General features: G+C 35.5%; 1 protein-coding gene across 1 annotated transcript in view; it reads right to left on the bottom strand.

Moving 5' to 3' along the window:
* The window catches only part of LOC119066659 (ecdysone-induced protein 75B, isoforms C/D), a 102,130-nt gene extending 95,476 nt beyond the window's left edge, over positions 1–6,654 (bottom strand). The window contains exons 1-2 of the mRNA XM_037169233.1: positions 5,335–6,654; positions 1,421–3,209 (exon numbers count right to left, since the gene is read on the bottom strand). Of these exons, the coding sequence (XP_037025128.1) occupies positions 1,421–1,964 (544 nt within the window). The 5' untranslated portion in view covers positions 1,965–3,209; positions 5,335–6,654. The remainder of the gene's footprint in view (positions 1–1,420; positions 3,210–5,334) is intronic.
* Positions 6,655–19,871: the final 13,217 nt, after the last annotated feature.

Genomic DNA, 19,871 nt, shown 5'->3' with positions numbered 1-19,871 from the left:
AGTAAAGATCAAGGTGGGCATGTTTGTGTATTGTCGAGACATATACAAACTATTCATATTTCGTGTAAAATTTCATTTTTCCTCTCTAACAAAGGTAAATTCTTCTATAACAAGATAATAAACACAAATACAAAAGTTATGTAAATCACAATTAATTAATATGCTCATTCGGTTCATATACATATAATGGTGGCGATTACGACGACGGGACACTAGTTCACCTAGAAATCAACTTATAGCTTCATTTGATTTCTGGTTATTAATGTGATAATAAAATTGTATCGAAACGAAACTCGAACAAACAAACAAAACAACAAGAGAGAAAAAACTGTAGCACATTTTTCCTGTACCGTATGATAATCATGTTGGTTCTAGTAATTCGACTGATTGCATTTTCGATTGCGGATTTTTGGATTAAGTTTTTTATGCTGCATTGCACAAGCTATGGTTAATCACTTGGTATCGATAAATGGAACAAAAATGAGCAATGAACTCTGGTTTTGATTCTCTTACTATAATGGTTGTAGCATCTCAATAGTGTGTAACTTCACATTAAATTATTGAATTGCCAGTTGTGGGTTCGAAACTCAACCGCAACACAAATAATCAGCTTCATCAGGTTGTTGTACACAATAATGACATCTGATTGAATCGGTTATTAGGTTGCGTCTTGGATTTAGTACCGATAACGTGTGTTACATGTAATTGCTTGTTGGTAATGTCATTCAGTCAGTTAGGCGAAAAGCCCTCTGACGGTGTGTGTTGTCTTTTTTTAAACAAGTGAAGTAAAAGATTTTCAGTATTCGAAAACCAGAAAATAGTTGAAACAAAAATGGTAATAGATTCGTTGATGATATTATGGGGTCGAAAGTGGCTTATTATAACCCTTTGTGTGTAGTTTGTTGATCCGAGGCGGAGATGAAAACGAGACGTTTCATTTTCATCCCGAGTAAAAGACTATTGAGTACTATTGCAGCCCATTAAAACACTCTGTAGATGTGGGCGATATTATGTATGAAAGAAGGATATTGTTAGATTAACTATTGATGCCAGCTTGGTATTTCCAATATACTTAATACTTGTCACGTATTTCTGATAAGGAATGAATAATCGAATGGCATTCAATCATAACAAATGTGATGAGAAGAAACTTATGTAAATAAATTATGCTTGACAAAGAGTTACTCTGTGTGTACTTTCATAAAATTGTTATTTTGAATTAATTTGTACAACCTTGACTTAGAGACACATTTGCAACAAAAATGCAGTATTCCTCTCAAGTAGGGTACAATGTTACAGATTCATGGGATGACAACAGACGATGATTTATTGATTCGACGTTGTAAATCTTAGTGGCAACAGATGGCATCATAATAAGCTTAAAAATTATAATTTTTTTACCAAGAACTAAATCACTTACCTAAATCCGGAATCGAACTGGATGGTTCTTCCGGTGAAATTCCTTTATTCTTTGGAGGTGGTGGCGGCGGTGGCGGACGCATTGGTGTGCTGGTGCTGGATACAACCGGCGGACGAAACACTGTCGTTCCATTCACATCTCTATCCACATTCGAAATGACATTCACTTGTCGACTGAGCACAAATTTTTTAGGTTCCGCCACTGGTGAACCATGGCTCGGCGGTACAACACCAGCCATGTCACCATTGCTGTGATATTGTCGATTCGATGACTCCTCATAGCATCGACCGTCTTTGATGACCTGCACCCGTTGTTGGGGTATTTGATGTGTGGGGATTTGATTGCTGGATGAACGTGACGTAAATATTATTTGCGGCGGTGGTAATGAGTCTGAGTCATGTACCGGTGGTGGTTTCATAACTCGATGGATTTCTACGCGCGGCGAAAGTATCACCTTTTGTTCACTGATTACGACCGCACGATCATTGCGAATGTCACACTCCATGTGTTCTTCTTTGATCAATTTACCGTCAATGCACTGCATTTTAGTATTTATGTAATTGTTACGTGGATAGATCACAACCGAGAATATTAGCCTTCACTTTAGGTGTTGAATGTTCGTTCCTCTCAAATCCTTACCAAAAACTTTGATACGAATTTTGTCACTAAAAGAATTCAATAGTTTTAGAGTGAGTCACTATACAAAATGCTACTCCCCTCAGACTGGTATAATACAAATTTTGTTTACGGTCGAACCGAAAAGAAGAGAATATTATTCGTTCAAGGCTGACGCTTTGTATAAACGAAGAACCATCGTAATGTATCTACATATTATATGACTGTCACACATTCGTATCGCGTTGTTAACAGACGGAAAGACCAGTAACAAATACATTTTTATTTCAAAAAATTCTTAGCCCGCATTTTCTTCATTTTATGTTCAAAAATTATTTCTTTTTTTTGTGGGTTCAAAACTGCGTGTTGTCGCACCAGTTTCTTTCACGGTTCAACAAAACGAAAAGTTATTTCAATAAAATGCGTGTATTTAGATGCGATCACTTAATATAGAGTTCAAGGCCATTGCTTAATTCATGACATTCAAAATAAAAAAACGCGTTTATTTTACGCATGTGAAACGAACATATATATACGAAACTGTATTGAAACACATCAGCGCGATATAAACATCGACGATATTATGTGTATACTACCCATATAGACATATTATGGATCTGAACACAAGAGGAGAAAAAAAAAGCCAAAGCAAAATCAGATGAGTTAAAAATATTTTTGTTTTTAAATTAGACTTTTGGTTGATTTTTCGTTTGTTTCTGCACTAATATTAATGTACTCCACACACAATTCGGGTACATATATCATATACAAGACGACCGGCGGGCGGGTGTATCAATGTGGATCGCTGTTATACTTGAAAGTGTTTTACTCGGTCAATTGTAGTTGTTCATAATTCGTTTCTTTTTTTCTGTGGTGATCGAACGTCTCTGTTGTGTATGTTTCTTGTGTTTAAATTTTTTTTATTTATTGAGTTTTCACTTTCATTCAGTTTTAATGGGTTAGAACGATTTCCGTTTGATTATATTTGAATTTTTTTTTGGAATTTGGGAATTTAAATTTTTCTTCTTTTTTTTGACACTTGTTCGTATTGGTTTTAAAAATCAGACTTTCTGGTTCACTTAATATACATAATCAGACTTGGATTCTTTTTCACTATATAATGTACCTCTTATGAATAGACAACACACGGTTCTAAAGTTATTGAAGGATATTCCTGAAATAAGAAAAATAAAATCAATTAGCGCCTACGGTGACTAAATCTTATCTCGGAATGTAACTTCTATTATTATTTGAGCTTTGAGCTCATTACACGTCAAGAATTTATCTGTATCTGAAGAAGCAGTTTAATTTCATAGGAAAATGTAGGGCCTACTCATCAAAGAGGAGGTTCGTTAATTATTACGCCAAAAGTATTTCGTATTGGGACCACTTGATATCAGAGAAATGATAAGTTGGTTAAGCCTGTGGCGAGATAGAATGAACATGTGAATCACAGCTGATACCTATGGGAGAGAATGCAACAGATTTGCATACAAAATTGGTTTCATTCTTTCTGATAGCTGTCATTCACATGTTCATTCTATCTAGCTGCACAGACGTACCAACTAATCATTTCTCTGCATGGTTTACGTAATAATGTTCGAGATTTCATGTCTATAGTCTGAGGAATTCTAAGATTGCCACATGGAGGCAAATCACGTTAAACAACTAACAATGAAAACGGAAGTCAAAGAAATCCTGGGAAAACGTTTGCACTGGACGTCTTTCATGAAAACGATCACTCTGTATGAAATTGCTCTAGGAAAGTGATTGGTTAGTTCATTTACAAATGAAATTAGGATCCAATCTTTGTTGGTAATGTTTTTATTGACAGTTGCTTTCGTGAGTATAAGAAGGAATTTATTTTCGGTGAAATGGCATGAAGTTTTAAATCTTCTCAAGATTTAAATATTGCAGTCAGAGAAAAAGTTAAAAAAAGATAATCGATAATGATGACAGAAATAAGTGATTAGCTCTAGCTACCGCTCTCATATATACTAACATTTACACCCAAAACTAATGAATTGAAAGATTTTGCATCGAACACTGAAAGGTTTTGAAAGAAAGTAGCGATAGATTTAATGATTTCATTACAATATTAGAAAGGCAATGGGTTTCTACCGGTTTGAAATATTCGTTCAAAATTTGTTGTCTTTTATTAACTAAAAAACCTTCACGGTCTTATAAAACTGACGCATCTGTTTTGCATTGTTTGCTAACTTTTCTCTCGAATGCATTCGAACAGCGAACAGCGAAGAGATTTGGCTAAATGGTCTGCTGATAAACTGCCAATTTCGTCATTTTAGGTAATATTGATTTTGTTCTCGCTTTTTGCCAAAGATTTGTTTGTTTTATCTAGTGAGTCATAACGATTGGTAATATTTCTATCGATGCAGATTTTTATAAACAGTACGAGACACGTTGGAAAGGGTTTGTCAGACGAGACAGGAAATATTTATAACAAATAGGAGATTACGTACTGGTTTGGAGATTATTGTTTTCACAGGTCGAAATAATAATAGGGAGACCACGGCTTTCACTTACAATTATAAGTTGACATGGTTGACGTAGAAGTTGGTAATTATGAACAGGCTTGACTTTGTGTGGAAAAAATACTTTAAAATTTCAAGTTTTACTGAAGTTTTACTTTTTTAGTGAAAATCGTACTCTTACTAATATGGAAACCATTATGTAGAGTACATTTCACTCGCAAAGATTCATGTATACCAGTCGTAACACTATTGTCATGGACGGTCAGAAAGGACGACTTTATTACTCAACACACTCCAAGAACAGGCAAGGGAACAGATCGTATTAACTGTAATTTGACCCCTTAAGTATAGTTTCCACTCAACGAAAAGTACTCAGAGTGAGAGCCGTGAGAGAGCAATCTGTCAAGTTAGCAAAGCAAAAATTGACAAAATTTAATTTTGTCTCTCACTCGGAGTACTTTTTTGGTAAGTGGAATTCAAGACTTATTTTGTTTGTATGGAACGTCCGTAACGCAGTGCCATTATACCAACATAACAAGCTGAATTGATATGAGAATTTTGGAACACTGCGTCGTGGAGGCGCTCATTTAAATTCGGTTCTTTCAGCTGTTCTGACAGTGCTTTGTAGTACTGCATGTATTTAGATTTCAGTAAAAAATTTACAGAACACTCAGAGTTCTCCGACTATTGAAGCTTGCAGCGTAACATTTTAATTTTACTCAGACAGACTCCATAGTCAGTTGCAGTGTTCTGCATCAAAAAACCAAAAGACAACAAGAAAAAAATTGAAAATTAGTAAAATCTTACCCTAAAACGCTGACACAGTAATCCACACATAAATCGTAATTAAATTTCACAGAATCTGTACTTCCCACTTGCCCATTACCGCATAGATATTCCACACAGAAGCTCGTCCAACACTACAATACCGAATTCAATAAATCACATTCGCGAATCGGCAGCCTTTTTCCAAAAATTCATGTGTGCAAAAAAAAGAGTAAAATACAAAAATACACAGCAGCGAATAATATACACTCGTCAAAAATCGTTACACACACAGATGCCCGTCCGAAGAAAAATAAAAATCACACACGGAACACAATTGTAGTGGACCTTCAAAACAATTTTTTTTTTTTTCATATATTTTGTTTATAATTTTTTTTCATGGTCAAAGTTTCACCTTGACAACCGTTTTGATAACATTTAATTATTAAGTTTGATAAAACTACCGTTTTTCTTCAACAACTACATCGATAATTTTTCAGCAAGAAAACTTATTGTAACTCGTGAAACTGTTAAATGTCATTGATTAGTGACCGAGAAGTTCATTCAATATGTCATTCATATACCAACGAAAATGTCACAATGATAATTAGATCGAACACTATACAAAAATGAACAATTTTATGTTAAACTAACAAACACTTATATAGCGTGTTTAATTAAGAGAATACAATAGTTTTTGAGCGTAAGCGAGGAAATTTGCTAGTTATTTCACCCACGAATTCTTTTTATTATTTATCTCTCTCTTCAAAGTCAAGGTTAATGTGACTAATTTTGAATTTTAATTTTAGCAATCTCGTATTTATAGCTGAAAACATTTTTTTTCTTAAATTATTATTTTTCTCGTCTTTTTTTCTTCTTCTTGATTGTTTATGTGTATGGTCTGTTTGATAAAACTTGGTCACAAGTTTGAATGTATGGTTTTTGTTCACTTGACCATTATTATTCACTACAAGAAGTCACACAGTGCTAATTCACATCAATTTTTTCTTCGATTCCTTTGGGAAAACATCAAAAGTTTTTTTCCTTCAATTTTTGTTTAACTGAAAGTCCTTCCGAATTTTCCTTTTTTTTATTGTTCAAAATTGGAAAAAATTTAATTTTCATTCCATTTCAATTAACTTCAATTTTTTAGTATACTGCGGAACAGAAAAAAAACTTATCACAACAAATTCTGTCTAAATTTAGACAACAAATTTCATCTTAGAACTTCGTTTTTTTGATTTTAAAAATGAAACGAAAAACGCAACCGTTCCTCGCGCCGTACTTTCTCTTACTGGTTGCTAGATGAAAGTGAAACCAAGGAGGCAATCGCGACCCGGCAAAACTAAACTGCAACTGTATGTGATGTGAAAATATAAAAACTCATCGCGTTCAACAGAGAATGAAGTATAAAAAAAAAGTATCAACCAACTTCACCGAATAGCCGTATAACGTTTATAAGCGCGACACAAAACATGAATATGTGTGTTTGCGTTTGTTCTTTATATTTTTGTTCGATGCTACATACGTTACAATGGCTATAAAAATTTGAATTATATGGAAATGTTATTACGATCTGTTTGTTTGGTTGAGAAAATACGTATGTACGTATGTACATCCAACGTAACACAATATGTGTGTGTCTCTCCTACATTATGTTTGTGAACCAAAAACGCAGAAAATAATATTTCGTCATACGCGTTTTATAAGACCGACAAAGTGCGGACATGATGGTGTTAGTGTTGTTATTATTGCGCATGCATTTTTCCCATACCAATTCGATTTAAATTGAAGTTCATCATACTATACCAGTAAAACCTCACTTTATATACGATTGTGAGGGTTACGGTGCCGTGATATATAACAATACACTGCAAACCGGCTGAACTACGTATGTACCGGCGATATTGTAGTGTATATATATAAACACTTGCACAACACTTTTCTGCGGATTTTCTTTTGGAGGAGAAAATTCGGTTGCATTATGTTTTGTTAGTTGATGATATGAGGGTTTTATCGCGCCGGAATAATTTCACTTTGTATGTGGCACAGAGGATTTTCTGTGTTGGTGTTAAATGTAGGAATAGAGAATCGAAACAGACAGCAAGTTCAAGTTAAACTACTGAAGAATATGGTTCCGCAGCAATTTTGTATATGAATACGAATTTTAGGGTTGAGACGTTAGACCGAACTTCATTTTTAGAATCTTTTGCTTAATCAACCTATTAAAAGTCAGCCAAGTTTACATAGGTTCCTCGTATCAATTATATCTTGCGTTCAATGATTCTGTCACAGATTTGTCACATCTTAGATTTGTTTCTTCTTTCTACTGCCTTTTCAAAATCAGTAAAAGTAAATCGAATTGAAAGATGAAATAAAACTCATTTCGATCTAATTTTCACTGGCGCATTTCCAATCACTCGTCTGTAAGAGTTATGTGAAAGTAACTTTTTTATGAACAAAAAAAATTGATTTGTTTCCACCGCTGACTGGGTTAATGGAATCGCAATTTAGAGATACTGAAATGGTCAGATTGTAATTAAAATTTATTTAAATTATGTGAATCAAAGTATGATCATCAATAAATGTTCTGCTGGACTGATTACTCTTGCCAGGTACCACGTACAAATATATGTAAATACCAACGAGATCACTGACCATACACAAAAATTTCCATGGTGATTTACACCGCAAAAATCACTTACAATCTATGGCCATGAAATTTTAATCTCTTAAAATCAAAAACGGCAAATTGTTAAAACAAACTGCGCACAATTTAATTGAACTGTTCGCCCCCACCTTCCCTGATGCATTGTCAACCCTAAACAACTTATAACCGAAAACATATCCTTATATCAAATAAACATATCCCTACACAACATTCTCATGTACACGACCCGAAACCCACACAAATACACACTCGCAAAAAATAATATTTTATTCCCAAGCACAATTTTCAATGCCTTTATTTCATCCTCACAGACAATATTTTATTAAACAAGTCTTGCCAATGCCACATATATTTACGATAATACTTTGGGAAAGCTACGGCGCAGATGCGGATTGTCCTTGCCCTTGGTTGTCCGCCCCTGAAATTATGGAAAATCTACTACCACAACATTTTTTCGTTGTATATACGGTTCGTGTGGAGTGTGGAAAATGGAAACTAACACACATTTATAGCGGAGATTCTTGTGTATTTCTGGAGACGGTTCACCCGAGTTTATGCTTTTATATTAAGAATGGTAACACATCGCCGCTTGAGGGTATTATAGCATGCTATTTATGGAAAATCTATGATTTGTTCGTGGAAAACAATGAAAGATTTCTGTTGAAGTTTCTTTTTTTATTATTTTCGGCTTGATTTTTTTTTGTTTATTTTTTGATAGCATCGATAGACCGAGTCCAATTAAATTCCAATGAATTCTTATGAACCAATTAGTTCTGAAATGAATTTTATCGGAATACTCTCTTAATAACTGCACAATGACAAAAAAAAAATTGGTAATATCATGACAAGGGGATGTCGCGTATGCATGCAATCGGTAAGCGATGGTGTGTGTATTACCAGTCTTGTGGAGCAACGACCTGGTGTGGAACATTTGGTGAGAACAGACAACTGAGAGTACGAATTTTGTGCTCGGTATGTCGTTTTCCTTTTTAGAGTTCATCTAACCCGAAAAAATGTAGAAGTCTTACGAGTGAATGACTTGACAACGAGAGGCTAATGACATTTTGCGCTGATACATTTTGATTGTATAATTATCTTAATGGTTTATCGTTACCGTGGAATAGGTAATTCGAGACAGAGAGGATAGGAAAGGATATTGGAAATGTTAAAGTGAAGGGATCTGTGAATTGGGTAGTTCTGGTTCCAATAAAATGGGATGCACTGATTGTTTCAGAATCTAAATTTTGTTAATGATTTTGAACTCCTGACTTCCAAGACATCCATGTGCTTTCTATCTTTTTACTTGAAACGCAAACAAATACAATTTATCGGTGGATTCTTGTCAGTTGAAATATATTCGACCTTCAAAGGACCAAGTAGAATAATAATTGGAAAAATGAAACGGTTGTCATAGTAATGCTTTCTTAACGAAGGGAAATGGTTGAAAATGTAAAAAAAATTGAAAAATATGTTAGGTATATGTCGTCAGCACCCCCACCTTTTTGGGCTGGTGTTTTCGTTGCTGATTATTATGAGCTATGTTTTGTGCTTTCGAATGACGCTATCCAAAAATTTTGTGCTGCTCAGGCACCCGAGCACAAAACTACTTTCTGGTCAAAGCATGTCACTTTGTATGGGAGACCCCTAATATATCAACTGCAGCCAAAATACATTTCTAGGACTAAAATGTACACATTATGTGCTGACGATATCACCCCACCAAAAATTTTGTGCTGCTCAGGCACCCGAGCACAAAACTACTTTATGGTCAAAGCATGTCACTTTGTATGGGAGACCCCTAATATATCAACTGCAGCCAAAATACATTTCTAGGACTAAAATGTACACATTTTGTGCTGACGATATCACCCCACCAAAAATTTTGTGCTGCTCAGGCACCCGAGCACAAAACTACTTTCTGGTCAAAGTATGTCACTTTGAATGGGAGACCCCTAATAAATCAATTTTATTTAAAATACAATTCCAGGACTAAAATGTACACATTATGTGCTGACGATATCACCCCACCAATAGTTTAGTGCTGCCACCTGTGTCCAGCACAAAACTACTTTCTGCTCAAAACATGTCACTTTGCATACATAGAAGACCCTTCACAATTTTGAGAGTTTGTTTTGCATGCAACTGAATTCTTGCACAATAGCCTGAGTCCATTGTACATGCAACAAGAGGCTTGCACAATAGTTAGAATTCATTGTGAATGCATCTCGATGCTTGCACAATAGTCAGAGTTCATTGTGCATGCATCTCGATGCTTGCACAATAGTTTGAGTTTATTGTGCATGCATCTAAATGCTTGTACAATAGCCTGAGTCCATTGTGCATGCAACAAGAGGCTTGCACAATAGTTACAATTCATTGTGCATGCATCTAAATGCTTGTACAATAGCCTCACAATGACCTCTAACTATTGTGCAAGCATCGAGATGCATGCACAATGAACTCTGACTATTGTGCAAGCCTCTTGTTACATGCACAATGGACTCAGGCTAGCATCGAGATGCATGCACAATGAACTCTGACTATTGTGCAAGCATCGAGATGCATGCACAATGACCTCTAACTATTGTGCAAGCATCGAGATGCATGCACAATGAAGTCTGACTATTGTGCAAGCCTCTTGTTACATGCACAATGGACTCAGGCTATTGTGCAAGCATCGAGATGCATGCACAATGAACTCTGACTATTGTACAAGCATCGAGATGCATGCACAATGAACTCTGACTATTGTGTAAGAATTCTGTTGGATGCACAATGAATTGTAACTATTGTGCAAGCCTCTTGTTGCATCCACAATGGACTCAGGCTATTGTACAAGCATTTAGATGCATGCACAATAAACTCTAACTATTGTGCAAGCATCGAGATGCATACTCTGACTATTGTGCAAGCCTCTTGTTACATGCACAATGGACTCAGGCTATTGTACAAGCATTTAGATGCATGCACAATGAACTCTGACTATTGTACAAGCATCGAGATGCATGCACAATGAACTCTGACTATTGTGTAAGAATTCTGTTGGATGCACAATGAACTCTGACTATTGTGCAAGTATCGAGATGCATGCACAATGAATCCTAACTATTGTGCAAGCCTCTTGTTGCATGCACAATGACCTCTAACTATTGTGCAAGCATCGAGATGCATGCACAATGAACTCTGACTATTGTGCAAGCCTCTTGTTACATGCACAATGGACTCAGGCTATTGTACAAGCATCGAGATGCATGCACAATGAACTCTGACTATTGTGCAAGCATCGAGATGCATGCACAATGACCTCTAACTATTGTGCAAACATCGAGATGCATGCACAGTGAAGTCTGACTATTGTGCAAGCCTCTTGTTACATGCACAATGGACTCAGGCTATTGTGCAAGCATCGAGATGCATGCACAATGAACTCTGACTATTGTACAAGCATCGAGATGCATGCACAATGAACTCTGACTATTGTGTAAGAATTCTGTTGGATGCACAATGAACTCTGACTATTGTGTAAGAATTCTGTTGGATGCACAATGAACTCTGACTATTGTGCAAGCATCGAGATGCATGCACAATGAACTCTGACTATTGTGCAAGCCTCTTGTTACATGCACAATGGACTCAGGCTATTGTACAAGCATCGAGATGCATGCACAATGAACTCTGACTATTGTGCAAGCATCGAGATGCATGCACAATGACCTCTAACTATTGTGCAAACATCGAGATGCATGCACAATGAAGTCTGACTATTGTGCAAGCCTCTTGTTACATGCACAATGGACTCAGGCTATTGTGCAAGCATCGAGATGCATGCACAATGAACTCTGACTATTGTACAAGCATCGAGATGCATGCACAATGAACTCTGACTATTGTGTAAGAATTCTGTTGGATGCACAATGAACTCTGACTATTGTGTAAGAATTCTGTTGGATGCACAATGAACTCTGACTATTGTGCAAGCATCGAGATGCATGCACAATGAACTGTGACTATTGTGCAAGCATCGAGATGCATTCACAATAAATTCTAACTATTGTGCAAGCCTCTTGTTGCATGCACAATGGACTCAGGCTATTGTGCAAGAATTCAGTTGCATGCAAAACTCTCAAAATTGTGAAGGGTCTTCTATGTTTGCAAAGTGACATGTTTTGAGCAGAAAGTAGTTTTGTGCTGGACACAGGTGGCAGCACTAAACTATTGGTGGGGTGATATCGTCAGCACATAATGTGTACATTTTAGTCCTAGAAATGTATTTTGGCTGCAGTTGATATATTAGGGGTCTCCCATACAAAGTGACATGCTTTGACCAGAAAGTAGTTTTGTGCTCGGGTGCCTGAGCAGCACAAAATTTTTGGTGGGGTGATATCGTCAGCACATAATGTGTACATTTTAGTCCTAGAAATGTATTTTGGCTGCAGTTGATATATTAGGGGTCTCCCATACAAAGTGACATGCTTTGACCAGAAAGTAGTTTTGTGCTCGGGCGCCTGAGCAGCACAAAATTTTTGGATAGCGTCATTCGAAAGCACAAAACATAGCTCATAATAATCAGCAACGAAAACACCAGCCCAAAAAGGTGGGGGTGCTGACGACATATACCTAAATATGTTTCGATAACAATAGCACACCTTTTTCTTTGACTTCTATAGATTCTGTAAGGTTTCACTTGAAATGGCAGCAAACACCAGCTTCAGCTTCATGGATTTTTTATGTTATGATTCAGTTTCTGTTAGTTAAAAGTTCGTGCATTAAAGCTTGGACGGCATAATTACTTTGTAAGGGAAAGTTTGATTCAATACAAATATGACTGATCCACCAGTGCAGTGTTGAAATAATGCGATGATTAAAAATAAAGATTTTTAATTGTTACCGAAATTTCTGAGATAGGACCGAGGAGGCGCAAACGACTTTTCAAATTGATAAATGCTGTCACAAGTTCGGGACTTCCATAGACAATTCAATTAAAAATCTACTACAACTTTGAGTAGATGTTTTGTTAGACGTGTTTACTATACATCAAATAATGGGGCTGTACAACGCAAGCATGAGTGGTACTCTAAATAGGGTACTGAAAGTTCACAGGGTATCATAAAACTGTAAAACACTGTAAAAAACCAAAGCATGAGTGGTACTCTAAATAGAGTAGTGGAAGTTGACAGCGTGTCATATAACTGTAGCGTTGGGTTGTAACAATATTTGGAATTTACGTTTCTTGCGCTCCCCTCGATACGGTAATATAGACATTTGAACATTTTCAGGAGAAATTATTACAACGAGATACGAGACTATTCACGCCGTAAGTGCGGTCGAAATTCAAAATGGAAAGTGCGGAGGTCTTTCTAACGTAGCGTCATTTTCATACAATGAAGCGTTGAAATGTACTTTTCGGTTCACTTTTTCATCGAATCGTTCACTTAAAATTCAAATTTTAGGCACACTTACGACGTGAATTGGAATTGCGTTGTGTATGAATAAAGATGATTTTTCGTACAATAATCGAATTCAATTAATAGCAGATTACGTCCTTGATCTGAACATTCTATTTTGCCAAATGCTGCCCAAGCTGGAACCATAGCTTATTTTTGGAATTAAGTTCTTAAAAATTTGTTTAAATTGTAAAAGGGACTCGAAATTTTATTCTAAGAATTTTTAAGTTTTCAAGAGTTTTATCAACGCAATTCAAATAAACTTAATAGAGTACTGAAACAGGACAGTGTATCAAACATATTTTGGCGCTGTAAAAAAATAGTACTTTGCTTGAAGTGCGTTAGTTTTATGGAATTTTTGATAATTGCCTTCCAAAAATATGCTGAAGCTGCAACCAGGGCCTATTTTAAAGGAATTATTTCTCCAAACTTCGTTTTTTTATAACTTTTTGTCATTGGCGCCACATTTCTTTTCAGTACTGCATTCTTTGTGAATAACTTCACTCTGGTTAATCTACATGAAATGTCATAGCAGTGAAGTCAGTTCATAAAAAATAGATCGAAAATTTAAGACGAATGTACTAGAACGGTATACATTTAATGTACTAGAATTGTACAAAAATCTATTACGTTTCAGCTTTAGTTTCGAAACATCATTTCCCTATTGATATGCAACATTCTTCCATTTTCACCTGTGAAGCCATAACATAATTAGATCTATGCAAAATCTGTTACTTCACATATTTGAACAAACAGTACAAAAAATTTGTCGTCATTGCCAAATCACGATGACAAAGGCTTTTCTAGCTTCTCTATTGTTGCATTCGAAAATTCTTAAAAAAATGTTTCAGTCGCTGGTCACGATACAATATCCGAATATCACAAAGTAAACTTTGTGATATGATCATTTTCCATAGATATATTCCAGTACCTTCGCCGGTGCGCGCTTACATTTAAGCTGCATAAGAAAACCGAATAACATTTCAATAAAAAGATTTTTTTGCTCTAAAAGTGTAACACACCCCACCGAATAACACTATATCGCATAACACAACGCCATCCATTGTGTGTATGTAGCTGATGGAAACTTTGCAAAACGAACGAAGAAGAAGCATTAGCTGTGCATGACAAAAAACAACAAGGATATATATAAACGGAGTTGAATAATCTGAGAGGGTGGATGACCGACATGCGGCAACATAATACATAGAAAAACACACCCAAGGATGATTTCTGGGTGAATCGTATACACAAACATATATGTCTGTAATAGAATGAGGGTATTTGGAAAGAGTTTCCAGACGACGCACTTACAAAATGCTTTTGTGTTCTTACCATAGGGTAAAAATTTTTAGCGTCAATTTATGCGGACAAAACTGACTTTTTATGTTTAGTCGTCGGGTTTTTGGTTACGATTTATTTTTCCTGATTTAATTTATTGATCAAAAAAAATGGTTTCATTGTCGACAAGGAATTATGATTTTATTTTGTTGTAGACACATTACGAGAGTGATGACAATTGAACGACTATAAAACTGTCTTTATGGCTATCATTGGCTTTGTCCTTGTGTTTGTCACATTGTTCACTAATGGACTTCTGACATTAAGTGTAAGGAATTGTATCTGGTTGATTTACAGTATCGGATATTTGTCTGAGGATGTAACATTCAATCGATGTTAACGTCTTACTCTTTTCGTTTAGAAAGTATATGAGACCTTAACTCGAGCAGACAAATAAATCGTTGAAACTTCTTCCAATAGTTGTCGCACACACACACACAGTGTACTGCATGCCGTGGGCGAAAAGACATAAATTTTCTCGACATTTAGAACTCCCGCGATCAACGTCTTCGAAAACGTTTAAACTCTTCACCTTACGAGAGAAAAAGTTTTTATTGCCTCCACTAAGGCACCAATATATTTGCGTAGCGTAGCTTAAAGGTCCTTGCCTTTCTGATACCTATGGCATTCGATTGGGGGCCACACAGCATACGGTAGAAGGTGTATTTTGCACACCACAAAAGTGAAAGTCGATTTCACATATTCGCAAGATAAAAAGAAAATAGAAACGGAAAATGTGGGAAATCAAACTGACTGGGATGGGTGGTTTAAGACGGATGGGGCTCAGTTTGTTGCACTCAAGTTCATTGAATGAAATTCCAGGAAAGTTTGAAAGTTCAACGACAACGTTTTGTTAATGGTACTCGAAAATGGTATCGGAAAAACGACTTTATGAGGACAAAATATGTATTTCATCCAATGGTTTCTTTTTCGTCTCGTTAAGATAGATTGGTTCAAAGTGATAAATTTTTGCGCTTTTCTTAGGGATTTACGAGGACAAAATGTCGATGAACAAATAAAATTCGATGACAAACTGAAAGAAGGACCTAACATACTTCGTTTAATCGGTCATAAGCAAAGCAAAACGAATAAACTTCAATAAGGAAAAACATATGACGACGTGCAGTCAATTTGACCTCGTTGAAAAAATTTCAATGTCAATTTCATATCAGTTCAGTGACCAAGAAAAACTCGAAAGCCTAACTGTTATCAATACGACTGTTACATATAAATAAAATGAAGACAACACCAACAACAGAATTGTGAAGTAATATACATAGAAAATGTTATGTTTAAAAAAATTGGTTTAATTGCACTTATCATTTATATAAACTGTTCGTTGAGGAAAGAAAATTTTCAAGACAGAAACGGGTTAATCATCATCTGTTATCGAAAGCAATAACGAAATTGAACGATAACCTCCGGTTCATGAGTGTTTAATAGTAAAATGTATAATAAAACGGATTCACGCCATAAGTGCGCCAAAAATTTAAATATTTAAACAACTGACAGTTGGACAAAATAACGCTGACGTTGTATTGTAAATGTCGAAAACTAAGTGTTAAACTGAGTGACTTACTATGATGTATGTTTTGAAATAGAACGCGTGAATTAGGTACAATTATGAAAAATTACGAATTATCACATTTTTGTTTTATGTGGGATCTGATAATACTAGTCCCACAGATTCTGACAGCTGTTAATGAATGCAATTTTAAATTTTTTTCCCAGTCGAAATTTGTAACGACCAGTTTACTGGGATAAAAACCAAATAAAACCATTCAATATCAAGACTGTCAAATTTGTGGATCCAGAAATTATGTAGAATCTGTTGAAAACGAAAATGTGATAATTCGTTAATTTTGTTAAGTGTAATAGATTTTCAATCAAACATGAGACGCTACTTGGATCAAAAGAAGTAAGAGAATCGATAATAGTATTGCGACACACTTGGCTTAACGCGTATTCGTTTAAATGATGCCCTCAGGAATAATTTTAAACAAATTTAAATTCAGCACATTCGAAAACCACGCCTCAATCTTACTAATATGTGAGAAACTTTATCTTACACATATGGTTCCACAAAAGCTGCACACTTCTATCTGACGTCTCGGAACATGTAGGCTGCAACTCAAGTCTGACAATACACATCTTGGACCTAAATAGTTATTTTCCTAACGCATGCCAAAAAAGCATAAGTTAGGAACAACGTTTTTCCTGAATGACGTGGGAGATAAGCGACGAAGTCGCAATATGTCAACACTAGTTAGGAAAATAGTTTTCTGTATACGTGAGAGTGTATTGGTGAGCTATGATATGAATCGGTTGGTAGGGAAAGTAAACGGTCGAGAAGGAAAGTAACGGTTGGGAAGGAATGCACCAACACACTCTCACTATTACAGAAAAATATCTTTCAAAATACCCCAATACACACTCGATGTGTGTTTTCGCTTGGGCTTCGCCCGCGCGTGCACACACATCTTGTGTGTATTGGGGTATGTTGAAATATACTATGCTTCTTTACCGAGTAGAAAAAATACGAAATTTCAACAAGAGCGATGCTTTCGACCAGGGCGAAGCGAAAACATGAACATCGACCAATCATCAACGCTCAATGGGCCTAATGAGTGAATAAAATAGTTATTTGTTCATCGAGGGAAGAAAAGTTAAAAATTTCTTTTCGAGAGTGTTGTTTGTGACAGTGCGTACCTAGAGCCATAAATCACTTGAGAAATCGAAATTTCCTACTTTTTCCCGTGGTCAATCGCAGTGTTGCATACAAAAAAGGCAACAAAAGTTTATCATTTAAGTGATACACTTAGGGAGTGTTCATAAATGATATCTGCATTTCTTCTCTGTTTTTAGACCCCTCCCTCCTTGTCTGCAAAGAATTGTTTATATGAACATAGATGTCATCGACATCCCTCCAAAACACAGACGTAATTTATGAACACTCTCTTAACGCTATAATGAGTTACGTTCCAAAAGATGATAATTAACCCTCTTTAACAAGAACCTCAACTTAGTAACACAAACAGAGCATGTTAAATGTGATACATTTTTAAATCTTAAATGTAGGAACTATCTATAAATGGTCAGTTTTAACTAGTCCGAACTTTGATATAAAAAAAATGTAAAGGCGTTACTTCAGTCAAAAGAAGTAATAGATTGAGTAATTATTCGGGAGATATGCTTAGCATGTGCGAATGGATCTGATGCGTCTTTAAACAAATTCTTGACTATTGTTTAGGTACAAATGTTAAATACGAACGTTATTACCATCCACTGTCTATCTTCTGCGCTAACATTATCTGAGTGTTAAAGATAAAAAAACAGAAAAAAAGTTTTTTTTTTCGCAAATATTTCAATATTAAACAATCTTTTTGTTTTCATATTGTGGATTTTCATTTATTATGCCAAATATGTACAGAAAATACTAATCAGTCGCCTGTATACGCGTATTTAATTATAGAGACGTCGTTTTAAAAATGTGTTCATTTCATACATTTATATTTGGACTGTTTTAAAGTAAATAAATAAACACGTAAAGAAGTAGGGAATAAGAGATAACGTACACACCAAAAAAATAACTTGGCCACACGATAAATTTGTCAGGGTTATTAGGCTATGAAGATTGTAGTGAAATGAAGGTTAAATGTGACATTTGGAATGGAAATGTACTTTCGTAATGATTGCCCACAAACTTAGTATTGGAAGTAATACTGACTCATTGCAAGATAAGTTTCTTTTTTGTATTTCATTTTATCCTTTACGTATAAGAGATTATTCAACAAAGAGAAGCTCAAGAAAAACGACTTTTAATTTTGGAAATCATAAATTTTGAAATGTAATGATAATGCAATGAGACAAGGTGTGAAGCGCGTTTGCACTTTAGAGTGTAGGATGACCGATTAGATAATTCAGTTCGAATAGACAGAAACAAGATGTTCAAACTTTTCACAAGACATATTTGCGAAGGTGATAATATCGTTATCTTTGTTCGCATCGCGCAACTTACCGCTATAAATAAGCCCATCGAATGAAATTATTTTAGGTATCAAGCAAATTTATCATTGCCTCTGCGTTTACCGAACATGCAAACACTGAGTCAAACAGCTGATCTGATTGTTCTGATATTGTGGATAGTAAAATGTTTTGCGATTAAACAACGCGCCACAGCCATATATACCCGAAATTGCCCCCAAGAAACTAATAAAATTTCATTTCCATTCGAAACCAATACAATCAAATCGCGATGAAGAATTTTACCCTAAATGTATGATGGAAATAAGACGAAATGGTCGAAATTGCTACCCTTATTGTTAACAGAGGGAAAAAAGTGGCGTCGTCATTTATATTACTGAGGAAACCTAAATATATTCGAATATATTCGTGCGGAAAACTGAACATCATCATAACGCTGGAAGACCGTTTTTGTACTTACTTCAGTGAAATTAACACCCACTCCAACACTCCTCTGGAATATTTTTTCATTAGATGTTGTTTGAGTAGTCATATATGTATCAGAGGGGATATTTTCTCGTATAGTACCCAAACAGCATGTTGAGAAGACTTCCTTATATACACATAAACGAAACATAAATTCGGTCGATATTCTCCCTTATTTCAATAAATGTTTGACCTTGATTAGATGGCGTGAACAAAATGTTCTCGATGAATTTCTGATAAATTACATCATTTCTTTCATACCTATATACAAGTTGCTTCAGTTGAGTCAGCTAATTCCAATTCAATAAATAATTTGATTAACACATCTCGGGTCAATTTTAGTAACGAGCTATATTAGTGGTCTCATCGATTTGAAGGTCTCTGAAATTCGGAAAATTGCTGTTCTGCAATAAAGTGAGTATAGCGAGAATGTTTGCATTAGGATTTTGTTATTTTTATGTTTTTGTTTGCAGTGTCAGAATGAAATTAGTTGAATTCTATTTATCACGGCACACGGCACATAAGATTAATGTCGAAATATCGTGACTTTGTCGCGTATTTCCGGGGTCATTTAGGAAAAACGTTGTTCCTCACTTATGCTAAAAGGATTTTTTAGCGATGTCGATTCCAGAACTCACCTCCAGCTCGTGCTGAAAATCGTCCATTCGCTAGAA

The sequence above is a fragment of the Bradysia coprophila genome, chromosome IV (genome assembly GCF_014529535.1).
Source record: "Bradysia coprophila strain Holo2 chromosome IV, BU_Bcop_v1, whole genome shotgun sequence".
NCBI lineage: Eukaryota > Metazoa > Arthropoda > Insecta > Diptera > Sciaridae > Bradysia > Bradysia coprophila.
The sequence above is the reverse complement of the archived record's forward strand: the minus strand, read 5'-3'. Positions and strand labels throughout refer to the sequence as shown.